General features: G+C 50.0%; 1 protein-coding gene across 12 annotated transcripts in view; it reads right to left on the reverse strand.

Annotated features, from left to right (window-relative positions):
* The window catches only part of BOC (BOC cell adhesion associated, oncogene regulated), a 90,889-nt gene that overhangs the window by 9,495 nt on the left and 68,667 nt on the right, over positions 1-12,727 (reverse strand). For 10 of the 12 annotated variants that reach the window (XM_082460151.1, XM_082460149.1, XM_082460148.1 and 7 more), the window contains 8 exons: positions 11,808-11,951; positions 11,182-11,475; positions 10,552-10,824; positions 9,181-9,488; positions 5,593-5,755; positions 5,074-5,184; positions 4,505-4,711; positions 3,183-3,364 (listed from right to left, as the gene is read on the reverse strand). In XM_082460151.1, the coding sequence (XP_082316277.1) occupies positions 3,183-3,364; positions 4,505-4,711; positions 5,074-5,184; positions 5,593-5,755; positions 9,181-9,488; positions 10,552-10,824; positions 11,182-11,475; positions 11,808-11,951 (1,682 nt within the window). The remainder of the gene's footprint in view (positions 1-3,182; positions 3,365-4,504; positions 4,712-5,073; positions 5,185-5,592; positions 5,756-9,180; positions 9,489-10,551; positions 10,825-11,181; positions 11,476-11,807; positions 11,952-12,727) is intronic. The other 2 variants (XM_082460143.1, XM_082460144.1) reach the window with 2 other exon arrangements.

The raw sequence follows: 12,727 nt of genomic DNA on the forward strand, positions 1-12,727 counted from the left end.
AGAAATAGAAAATATGAACAGACCAATCACGAGTAATAAAATTGAAACTGTGATTAAAAATCTTCCAACAAGCAAAAGTTCAGGACCAGATGACTTCACAGGTGAATTCTGTAAGACATTTAGAGAAGAATTAACACCTATCCTTCTCAAACTCTTCCAAAAAATTGCAGAGGATGGAACACTCCCAAACTCATTCTATGAGACTACCATCACCCTGATACCAAAACCAGACAAAGATATCACAAAAAAAGAAAACTACAGGCAGTATCACTGATGAACACAGATGCAAAAATCCTCAACAAAGTACTAGTGAACAGAATCCGACAGCACATTAAACGGATCATACACCATGATCAAGTGGGGTTTATCCCAGGGATGCAAGGATTCTTCAATATATGCAAATCAATCAGTGTGCTACACCATATTAATAAATTAAAGAATAAAAACCATATGATCATCTCAATAGATGCAGAAAAAGCTTTCAACAAAATTGAGTACTGATTTATGATTAAAAAAACTCTCCAGAAAGTGGGTATAGAGGGAACCTACCTCAACATAATAAAGGCCATATATGACAAACCCACAGTAAACATTATTCTCAATGGTGAAAAGTTGAAAGCATTTCCTCTAAGGTCAGGAACAAGACAAGGATGTCCACTCTTGCTACTATTATTCAACATAGTTTTGGAAGTCCTAGCCACGGCAATCAGAGAAGAAAAAGAAATAAAAGGAATCCAAATTGGAAAAGAAGAAGTAAAACTGTCACTGTGTGCAGATGACATGATACTATACATAGAAAATCCTAAAGATGCCACCAGAAAACTACTAGAACTAATCAATGAATTTGGTAAAGTTGCAGGATACAAAATTAATACACACAAATCTCTTGCATTCCTATACACTAATGATGAAAAATCTGCAAGAGAAATTAAGGAAACAATCCCATTTACGACTGCAAAAAAAGAATAAAATACCTAGGAATAAACCTACCTAAGGAGGCAAAAGACCTGTACTCAGAGAACTATAAAGCACTGATGAAAGAAATCAAAGATGACATAAACAGATGGAGAGATATACCATGTTCTTGGATTGGAAGAATCAATATTGTGAAAATGACTATACTACCCAAAGCAATCTACAGATTCAATGCAATCCCTATCAAATTACCAGTGGCAATTTTACAGAACTAGAACAAAAAATTTTACAATTTGTTTGGAAATACAAAAGACCCCGAATAGCCAAAGCAATCTTAAGAACAATGAAGCTGGAGGAATCAGGCTCCCTGACTTCAGAGTAGACTACAAAGCTACAGTAATCAAGACAGTATAATACTGGCACAAAAACAGAAATATAGATCAATGGAACAGGACAGAAAGCCCAGAGATAAACCCATGCACCTATGCTCATCTAATCTATGACAAAGGAGGTAAGAATATACAATGGAGAAAAGACAGTCTCTTCAGTAAGCAGTGCTGGGAAAACTGGACAGCTACATGTAAGAGAATGAAATTAGAACACTCCCTAACACCATACACAAAAATAAACTCAGAATGGATTAAAAACCTAAATGTAAGACCAGACACTATAAAACTCTTAGAGGAAAACATAGGCAGAACACTTTATGACATACATCACAGCAAGATCCTTTTTGACCCACCTCCTAGAGAAATGGAAATAAAAACAAAAATAAACAAATGGGACCTAATGAAACTTAAAAGCTTTTGCACAGCAAAGGAAACCATAAACAAGACGAAAAGACAACCCTCAGAATGGGAGAAAATATTTGCAAACGAAGCAACTGACAAAGGATTAACCTCCAAAATATACAAGCAGCTCATACAGCTCAATATCAAAAAAACAAACAACCCAATCAAAAAATGGGCAGAAGACCTAAATAGACATTTCTCCAAAGGAGACATACAGATGGCCAACAAACACAGGAAAAGATGCTCAACATCACTAATTATTAGAGAAATGCAAATCAAAACTACAATGAGGTATCACCTTACACTGGTCAGAATGGCCATTATCAAAAAATCTACAAACAATAAATGCTGGAGAGGGTGTGGAGAAAAGAGAACTCTCGTACACTGTTGCTGGGAATGTAAATTAATACGGCCACTATGGAAAACAGTATGGAGGTCCCTTAAGAAACCAAAAATAGAACTACCATATGACCCAACAATCCCACTGCTGGGCATATACCCAGAGAAAACCATAATTGAAAAAGACACATGCACCCCAATGTTCATTGCAGCACTATTTACAATAGCCAGGTCATGGAAGCAACCTAAGTGCCCATCGACAGACGAATGGATAAAGAAGATGTGGTACATATATACAATGGAATATTACTCAGCCATAAAAAGGAACAAAATTGGGTCATTTGTAGAGATGGGGATGGACCTAGAGAGTGTCATACAGAGTGAAGTTAAGTCAGAAAGACAAAAGCAAATATCGTATAATAACGCATATATGTGAAATCTAGAAAAATGGTATAGATGATCTTATTTGCAAAATAGAAATAGAGACATAGATGTAGAGAACAAATGTATGGATACCAAGGGGGAAAGGGGTGGGAGGCAGGAATTGGGAGACTGGGATTGACACATGTACATTATTGAAACTATGTATAAAACAGACAACTGATGGGAACATACTGTATAGCACAGGGAACTCTACCTAATGCACTATGGTGACCTAAATGGGAGGGAAGCCCAAAAGGGAGGGGACATCTGTGTGTGTATGGCTGATTCATTTTGTTGTGCAGTGGAGGCTAACACAACATTGTAAAGCAAACATACTCCAATAAAAATTAATAAAAAATTCACTGGAGACCCTGACAAACATTTCTGATGATCTCCCCAAGGCTCTCTGGACAGTGCTGTAGCGATCACTCATTATTTTATTTAGCCTAGGAGTCCCCAACTTTTGGAGACAAGAAACAAATGGTCATTTCTTCAAAGACTTAAGTCCCCTCTGAAGCTTCCCAGGTATTGTGAGGTTGAGTCCCTCTGGCCCAATTCCCAGGTACGAAGGTGGAGGAACACTTAAAGGGGTGGCAGCCTAGGATGAGCCAAGGGAGAAAGGTGATTCCTTCCTGCCCGGGCTGCAGCGTCCAGCTCCCGCCCAACGTGGAGCTCAGCACCGTCTTCCGCTGCTGGCTGCGCCAGGCCACTTACCATCCACTTGAGCATGATGGTGGTCTCATTGACAGCATCGGTGAAGGTGATGTAAGGGCCTGCCACGGGCCTCTCGTACACGCGGCCGCTGTAGCCTGACACAGCGTAGGGCCGGGAGGGGGCGCTGGGCTCGCTCTCCCCCAGCATGTTCAGAGCCCGGACTCGGAACTTGTAGGAGGTGCCTGGGAAGAGACACTCACTGAACCTGGGGGCTGGGAGACACCATCTGCCTCCCCTTCAGCCCATCCAGGCTCAGGACCTGGAGGGATCTTTTGGGCAGCCCTTCCCCAAAAGCAAGCCCCAAAGGACTCAAGCAGTCCTACCCTCATTAGAAAGGAGCCACATAGAGAAAAGGGAACCCTCTTGCACTGTTGGTGGGAATATAAATTGTATAACTGCTATGGAGAACAGTATGGAGGTTCCTTAAAAAACTAAAAATAGAGCTACCATATGATCCTGCAATCCCACTCCTGGGCATATATCTGGAGAAAACCATGGTCCGAAAGGATACATGCACCCCAATGTTCACTGCAGCACTGTTTACAATAGCCAAGACGTGGAAGCAATCTAAATGTCCATTGACAGAGGAATGGATAAAGAAGATGTGGTACTTATACACAATGGAATATTACTCAGCCATAAAAAAGAATGAAATAATGCCATTTGCCCCAACATGGATGGACCTAGAGATTGTCATACTGAGTGAAGTTAAGTCAGAGAAAGACAAATATCATATGGTATCCCTTATATGTGGAATCTAAAAAAAAAAAAAAAAAATGATAAAAATGAACTTACTTACAAAACAGAAACAGACTGACAAGACAAGGGGGGAAGGGGGGTGGGGCGGGGGAGGGATAGTTAGGGAGTTTGGGATTGACATGTACACACTGCTGTATTTAAAATGGATAACCAACAAGGACCTACTGTATAGCGCAGGGAACTCTGCTCAATGTTATGTGACAGCCTGGATGGGAGGGGAGTCTGGGGGAGAATGGATACAGGTGTATGTATGGCTGTGCACTTTGCTGTGCACCTGAAACTATCACTACACATTGTTAATCGGCTATACTCCAATATAAAATAAAAAGTTTAAAAAAAAAAAAAAAAGGAGGAACCACACAGGAGGCGGCTTGGGACCAATTATGGAGAGAGGGAGGGAGAAGGAAGGGCTTGTGGGACTGAGGTAACACGACCAAGAGCGGCCACAGGGGCCTGGTGGTGGGTGGAGGACGAGCAGAGAGAAGACCCTCCGGAGCTGCCGTTCTCCTCCAGGGGGCCGGGGGCAGCCGGGGGACCAGGGAGGGCAGCGGCCAGGGCCCTACCTTTCTCTAGGCCTGTGATCTCCACCGAGAGCCGGGAGGGAGGGATGGCGCTGGTGGCCAGAATCCAGTCCCCCACTTTCTTCAGCTTCTTGTACTCCACTCGGAAGGACTGGATGGGGAAGCCGCCGTTCCCACGCGGAATCCAGGTCACATACACTGAGGTCTCAGAGGCCATGGAGATAGTGGGCCTGTCTGGAGCTTCTGGGGCTGCAGGAGACCATACCCAACGGAGGAAGGAAGCAGGAGGAAAGGACATGATGAGAAGATGGTTGTAATGTGACTAGACCTGGCCTGTTCCTGATGGGGACCGGCTTCACCCCACAGCCCTCACCCCCTGGTGGCCGCGTCAGATCTTCCTAGGGCTCTCTGGGTCACTCTCTCCTGGGAGGAGCCCTTGAAAAGCTCCAATCCATGTCTCCTCGCTGTGGTTAACTGGGGAGAGGCCAGGAAAATGTCACAAGGACTCCGGGACCCCATTCAACCTGCAGCAGCGAGCGTCCTGAGGCGGTGGGCCTGGTTCCAGTTCTGACTGCTCGTCACCCCCGCCCTCGGGGCTGCCGGGGGCTTACGGGACAGGCGGCCGTGGTCTGGCTGGCTGCTGCTCTGGGGGCTGGCTCCGGGGTCATCTCTCTGGATCTGCTGCTCCTTGCTGGCCATGATTTCAGGTTTGGGCCGCCGTCCTGGGTAGAAATGGGTTGAGATCAGCACGAGAGGGAGTGTGCATTAGGTCTCTCTTTCCACGGAGTCCTTTCCGCCTGAAGCTCTGCCAGGGGGGTCTGACAAGACCATGGAAATCATAGAGGACACTGGAAGTGTGGTCTGATTTCCAGCTCTGCCTGACAGTCATGGGACTGCACGTGGCCCCCGAGTGTGAAAGGAGCAAAGGGATGCCAGAGGCCAGCTGGTGCCTGTCCCGATGGGAGGTGGGACCTCAGCCTACGCATGCAGACCAGAGGGAGGCAGGAGCTGAAAGGAAGATAAAGTTCAAGGTGAAAAGCTGGGGCAAGGTGAGCAGGACTCCCACCTGGCCTGGTAGGACTGCTCAGGCCCATGGAAACCCCAAGCTGGGGGCAACACTGGACCCTTACCAGTTCGGAAGGTGACCATGGCCGTCTGGCCTTCGCCTGCACAGGTGTAGGCTGCCATCTCCACTTCATACAAGCTCCCAGGGTCGAGTCTGGTGAGGGTCAGGCGGTGCTGGCTGGCTGGAATGCCAGAGATGGTCCAGTCGTCAGAGGAGTTTGTGACCTGCTGGAGAAGGTGGCTGGTATAAGGACCGGCATCTTGGCCTGGAGCTACAGGTGGGCTGTAGGTTGCAAGGAAAGCAGAACTGAGCCCAAGAGGACAGAAGAAAGGGAGGGAGAATGGGCCAGGTTGGGGGAGAGGTGGCCCTACAGAAGGCAGACCGTTCCCGCTGGCTCTGGGACATCCATCCTCGCTGGGACATCCATCCTCGCTGGGACAATAAAGTCAGGCCCCCTGATCCCTCATCTAATGATCTCATCAAAGAAAAAACTCCATGGGGAGGGTCAAAAGGCCCAGCTGACATTGCTGAGAGTTTCTCCAAAGACCTTCTCTCTCTTTCTAAAAACCTCCCTATGGCTTCTCGGCCTTTTGGCTAAGATCAAGTGTAAAAACCTCTCTATTTAACTTTCTTTCTCCTTGATCTGTTTAAACCAAACAAACACAGTACCTTTAGTTTATATTCTAATGAGATGATGATGAGAATGATAAAAGCAGCAGCATCATAGACATGGACACATTTTTTTGAGCGCTTACTATGTGCTGGCAAATCAGCAACTAAGCACGTCGTATGCACCATAACGTGCTTCCACGACAACAGCCCAAGAGATGGGTGTTAATATTGTTCCCACCTCACAAATGTAGAGACTAAGGCTTAGAGAGATGAGTGATTTGTCTAAGACCACATTGCCAGTGAGCGCAGAAACCCTGACTTGACTCCAGAGGTCAAGCTCATAATCGTAACCTACCCTAGAAAGGAAGTCTGGGAGCCAGAAAACCCTGGGTTCAAATCTGGATTGTGTCTCTTACCACACACAGGTTACCAGCTGTGTAACCCTGAGCAAGTTCCCTAATCTTTCTGATCCATAAGCTTTTCTTTTGTAAAACGAAGCAAATAAAACCTCTCAGGTTACTCTGAAGTTTAAATCCGATGATTTACGTGACGTGTCGAGCATTGAAGCTGGCACACAGTAGGTTCCCAACAAGTACATGCCACCCCCCCTCTTCCTCCGCTCAGTGAGGATTTCAATCCTCCTTTTTCTGCTCCTGCCCTCAGGCCTTGCTTAGAACTTAAAAACCGTGGATGAACTGTAACCATTGGAGATTAATCTTTAATGGCTTCAAATTCCTGGCTCTTTAAAGAAAAAAAAAAAAAAAAAGAGTTCCAGGCTTCCGGACAGGCATTGCTGAGAGGTTGCTTCATCTCACCCACCCACCTTTCAGGACACAGACTTCACTGCTAACTGCACATCTCCAAGAGCCTGCCGGGGCCTGAAGCTGTGGTTTGCTGAAGGAATTAAACAGCTGGTAGGAAAAGCTCTTATCCCCAAGCAGAATATTCCAAAATAGAACAAAACCTACTATTCAAGGGACAGGGATGGTCTGGACTCATTCATGTCAGGCTTCCAGGACTTGTTCCAAAGGGAGAAGTTTTTACAAACTGAGAATCCCCAGTGGTGCTGGAAACCCAAACACAGTAGCCCAGGGTCTGCAGATGCACCAGGAAATGAAAGCTGGCTTCATGCATGTGAAGAAGTGAAAATGAGTTGAATGACTCTCAGTCTCCAGCAAGAGGGAAGGGGCTGAAAAAACACAACCCAAATGCTGATTTTTGCTTTCAAAATCCTTTCCTGTGTGATGATCTTGAAGACATGTTAGTCCCTCAAGAATGAAACTGCTTTCAAGACATAATCGTGCCTTGGCAATATCCACCTAACAGCTCCAAGTGCCCCACGGGCCAGAGCCTAACAGGAGCCAGACCCAGCGGGGCACTGTCCTCTCACTTCCCCTGTGCCCCTTTTCTCCCTCTGCCTCCTAGCGCTGGCCTCACTTCCACTGGGCTCAGAAATGAAAATAAGAAATGGAACGGTAATTAGTCACTGTCATGCATACTGAGAGGGTGAATGCGGCCTCAGCCTGGCGTTTCCGGATCACCTCGTGTGGCCTTTGCCAGCCTGCCTCTTGGTGAGGCCGTTTCATGGCCACCTATTGGCCCGAAAAATATTATTCTTGCTCTCATGCTGGTTCTTGTCTCCTGGGGACCATGAGCATTTGGCCTGCTCTGATCTTTGTCTCCAACTCTGCGATGGAAGTGTCCAGTTACACGGTGAAATGAGGATTAGGACCAGCCCTGCCCCATAACCTGGGCTGAACAACACTGCTTTTTGTTAAAAACTCATCCAGCCCCTTTGCTGGCTGCCTATGAAGAGGCCAGCAGGCCAAGGGTTAATTAGAAACTGCCCCCTCTCGACCCCCACCTAGGAGGCGGCTTTGCCTTAGGTGCCTCTGTGGACCTGTCCTGACCAGAGGTCTCGTCGGAGAGCGTGTTAAGAGGAAGACCAGAACGACGGGGCTGTTGGGGTCCAGAGCAGGGGCACAGCTTCTGCCTAGGCGGCACCTTTCACTGAGTTTCGCTGGTTTTGTTTCTTTTTGGAGAGGGAGGCAAGTTGATAAATGCTTTTTGTTCCGCATTCCTATATTTTCCGTATTTTCTACCAAGTGCACATGGCACTTTTGTTAGCAACAACTAAAGAAATGCATAATAAAACCTGGCGTTTATGATACATTATTACTTATCAAATAAGATTTTTAAAAATAGATTAAGAACAATTTTCTACCGTCTAATGGCTTTAGAAAAAAAACCAGCATGCACCTGGGATAAACATAAATGTTTTCAAGGATATTTTCTTAAGGGGAATTTCATGTCCTTCTCCCCTAAGGGGTCACAGCAGGTGACAGTGCAGCCTTGAACGGGGGTGGCAGCCTGGGGTCCTCGTCCTGCCTCGGAGGGCAGAGTGTCTAAGAGGGTGGGCCGGCCCAGCTCTGTCCCCGATCCCTCCCTGACAGCTCCCAACACATCCACCTGGACAGACTTCCTTCTGCCAAGGAGAAATAGCTGAGGTCTGAACAACACGATGTGCTTTTAGCTCAAAGGCCTGCTTGTCAAACCTGAGCCAGGAGGAATCCTGAGAACTGAGGTGGTATTTTGCAGCCCTCAGAGAAAACACTTGCTCACAGATATTTGTTGTCCTGGCTCTAGAGCTAGCTTGCCACGCCTGGGTTCCTGCAGGTATGCACCAGCAGAGCTTACTTAGATTAAAAAGAAAACAAAACATCAACAACCAACGGCAGAGGGGAGGACGGGGATGGTCATTAGGGAGCCTGCGAACTCTCCTCGGGACTAGAAGCCGGTGCGCGAGGCCCAGACCTGGAAGCGCACCCGCGGCTTCTTCCTGGCCTCGCAGGGCCCCAGATGCCCATCTCACAACCAGCTTCCCGGGAGGTGGGGAGAAAGCACGCCGGAGGGATCAGAAGGTCACGATCAGCAGTGGAGACGACTCATCCAGGCTTCAGGAGCTCAAGGGGAGATGGCCGGCGGGTGGAGGCCCCTGCCCAGCCTCAGCGAGAGGCAGGCGTAATGCCAGACACCATACCTTGCGGTGTTTCACCACATAGTAGAGGATCGGTGCCCAGCCACTGCCCTCGTGCCGAGGCCGCCACACCAGCTCGTACGAGTCAGTCTTGGAGGTGCGGGGCGAGCTGAGGATGACGGGCGCCTCGGCAGGAGCCGCCTGCCCCTGCTCTCCCAGGCACGGCAAGGGGGCTGGCTGCACGGACGCCGGCGGCCTCAGGGGCCCTGGCTGGCCCTTCGGCATCTGGGCAGGGCTTCCGGGTCCTGGGGGCTGCACAGGAGGTGTGGCAGTGGCCGGCTTAGCATCCCGCCATGGCCTCAGGGTGGTGCCTGGAGGACAGAGCAGGAAGGAGAAGGTAAGGAAGAGCCAGTTAGTCCCCTGGCCACCTGCTGAGCTGCTGTCTCCACGGAGAAACCAGGGAGAAGTCAGAGGGAAGGGCTGCCAGGGCAGGAAGAGCCCCTGGCTCTGGACGTGAGGGAACCATCAGCCCACTGGACACACAGCCGGGCTCCGTGAGGATAAAGGGCGGCGCCCCAGCCTGGCCAGGAGGGAAAGGCAGCCGGATGACCCCTGCCCGGGCTTCTCGCCGCCGGCTTGTTTTCCTGTGTCTGCACCAGGTGCGTCTGAGTGAACAATCTCGATTTGCTCCTGAGGTGCAGGAACCTGCGTCCTCTTTCTCACATCTGTGCAGGTGTGGGGACGTGTCCCCTTCACTGTGGGATCCACACCATGGGACCGTGTGGGCCTCTCCCTGCTCCACTGCGGGGACCTGGAGATGCGAACTGTGAATGTAAATACGTCTGAGACTCTCAGAGGCAGGAGGGGCCGCTCCTCCTTCAGGAAGCGTCCACAGACTCCGCCAACACTAGTTTCTGCTCCCTGACCTCCTGCGCAGGAGGTTGGCTCCTGATAAAGATGAATCAGCATTACTCCTTGCTGTATTTTTCTCCAGTTGATTCTTTGGTAAGTTTTATTTCCTCCTGAGGGTAGGGTCTCTGCATCCCCCTCATTGCCTAGCCCAGTGCTGAGCAAATAGCAACTGCTCAATCCATGCAGATGTCAACTGAAATGAATCAAACTAAGAAAGACAGAGGTGCTTTTCTTTGTGCTAGACCAGTGGCTGTCCAACTGGGTTCCAGGGAACTCTAGGAAGCCACAGGTTCTGCAAACTAATTTAAAAGGTGTTTTTTTTTTAAATACAGTATTTAAATGGGTCACCTGCACTACTGAAAATCTGCACTTCTGACTTATTAGGAAGTCAATGTAATGTAAACTTACAACTAAAAGCCACTTTTATTTATTTTATATACTGGGGTTTTAAGCTGGATTCCATTTGAGAAAAGGGTTCTGTAAATGTTCAGCTGGAATCTCAGACCCTTGGGCTGCACTCACCCGGCCTGGCGGTCCTCAGCTGGACCACAGCGTGGGCGCTCCCGACTTCATTCTCGGCCATGCACTGGTAGACGCCTTCATCCTCGGGCCCTACACTGACCACCCGCAGGGCCCTACGGGACAGTCGGAGGCGCTGGCTGGAGGTGAGGGGCACGGCGTTCCTTAGCCACAGCACGGAGGGCGGGGGGTTCCCTCGCACCTCACAGGTGAGCTTGGCGCTCTGGCCCCAAGGGATGACCAGCTGGGACCGCTCCATGGTGACCTCGGGGGGTTCTGCCAGGAAACCAGAGCAGAGGTAAGAGAGGCTGAGCCCTTCCGTCCAGGCCCAGACAGGCTGGGGAGGGGACTGCTGTTGGGCAAGGCTCCCTCCTTCCCCATGATGTTGGTAGAGGAGAGAAAAGGTCCCATGTCTCCTCCATCAGAGTCTTGACAGGGAAGGGCTACCGGGCCCCTACACCCTGGCCCCTGGGATCCAAGGCCTCCTACTCTCTCAGTTCTCCTCCATCACTCGCTTGGCACGTGACCTTTACAAGGCACGTGACCCTGTCTGAGCCTCAGCTTATGAGCTTCTAGAGAGGCCGTGCAGATAAGAGAAGGCCGAGGAGAAGGAGGCGTACAGAAGACACTCACCGAACACCTGGACGTTGTAGAGGATGACCGCGGCCCCGGGATCCCCAACCCCGTTGTCAGCCATGCAGCGGTAGGTCCCGGAGTCCTCCTCACTGGTGGTGTCGATGAGAAGGTTGCTCAGCAGGAAACGTGTCTTGTTGTAGCTGGCGACACTGGACCCGTCCTTGGCCCAGGTGACCCTCGGGGGTGGGATCCCACTGGCCACACACTCCAGGATGAGACTCTGGCCTTTGGTGACAATGATGGTCTGGGCCTCTGGTGGGTAGATGATGCGGGCAGCCTCGGCAGTGGAGCCTGGAGGGTCAAGGAGAGGAAGGACAGCGTGTAGGACCAGGACTGGGTGCAGAGGCTCCCCTCCGCCCTGCCTCAGGTGGCCCAGCCCCAGGGGGCAGCCTGGAGACTGTGGATTTGGAAGCAAACAGCTCTTCAGGGGCTTAGGACCTATGTCATGTGGGGCAAGATACTAATTCCCTTGGGCTCTGGTTTCCTTAGGGGAACGAAGGTCCTCCTGCAGAGAGCTGCCATGAGGAAGAAATGAGACAGCAGTGGAGGATAGCATCAACACAACTCATGCCGGATGCTCCTCCAGCCCCGGCCCCCCTCCATCAGTGAGACCCTCCCCTTACGGCGCACGCGCAGCCTGTCACTGGAGCCCGAGGTTTTCACTTCCTGCGTCACTGGGTTGTAGGCAGCGCACTTGTACATCCCCTCGTCCTCCTGGCTGGCGTTCACAATCTGGAGGTTCCCCGATGGCATGATCAGGTAGTTATCTGAAGAGAGGACAGGGATGAATTGGGGCCCAGAATACTGCACTCAGCAGCTCCCGCAAAGGTTAGGGGCAGGTAGGGCACAAGTCAGAAGTTGTATACCTGAATTCCAACAAGCCCAAACTGAAAATGCTATTCTCCCCATAAAACCTCACACCTCGTGGGGCAAAAGTGTCGGGAGGGACACTAACCAACCAGCTAACAGACTGGCTGGCTGACAGCCCACCACCATCCCACGTTCATACACAGGTCTGTGGAAGAGCATTTTGTAACTTTTAAGGGAGCTTGGGTGCCATGGAAAGGAGGCAGGATTTGGGATCTGCCAGACCTGGACTCAAGCTCTGGATCTGCCGCATACTAACTGTGTGATCTTGGGCAAGGTAATGAACCTCTCAGATCCTGTTTCCTCATTTGTAAAACTGCATGATGTGCGCTGCCTCGGAGCCATCTGTGAGGACTGAGAGGCCCGTGCTGCATACACGGGAGATGAGCTGATCATCCCTGCAAGCCGCCAGGAAGGAGGGAATTGACTTTAGAATTTCCCATCAGTCTCTGCCATGGTCACAGCTCTGAGCCATCTCACTGTTGAATTTCTGCAGCCAGGGAGGGATATTCTAACCCCCAAGCCCCACCCTCTCCATGAAGACCACTGAAGCCCTTCCCCCTGCGTCACTGGCCTGCTAGGCTCTGTCTGCTTCTGGACCAGGGGTGCCATGGGGGTGGGGTCCCAGGGCTGAGTTCAGCTTCTTCCCACAGGAGACAGATTCACAGCGACTCAC

Source organism: Balaenoptera physalus (assembly GCF_965194825.1).
Source record: "Balaenoptera physalus genome assembly, chromosome: 4".
Taxonomy (NCBI): domain Eukaryota; kingdom Metazoa; phylum Chordata; class Mammalia; order Artiodactyla; family Balaenopteridae; genus Balaenoptera; species Balaenoptera physalus.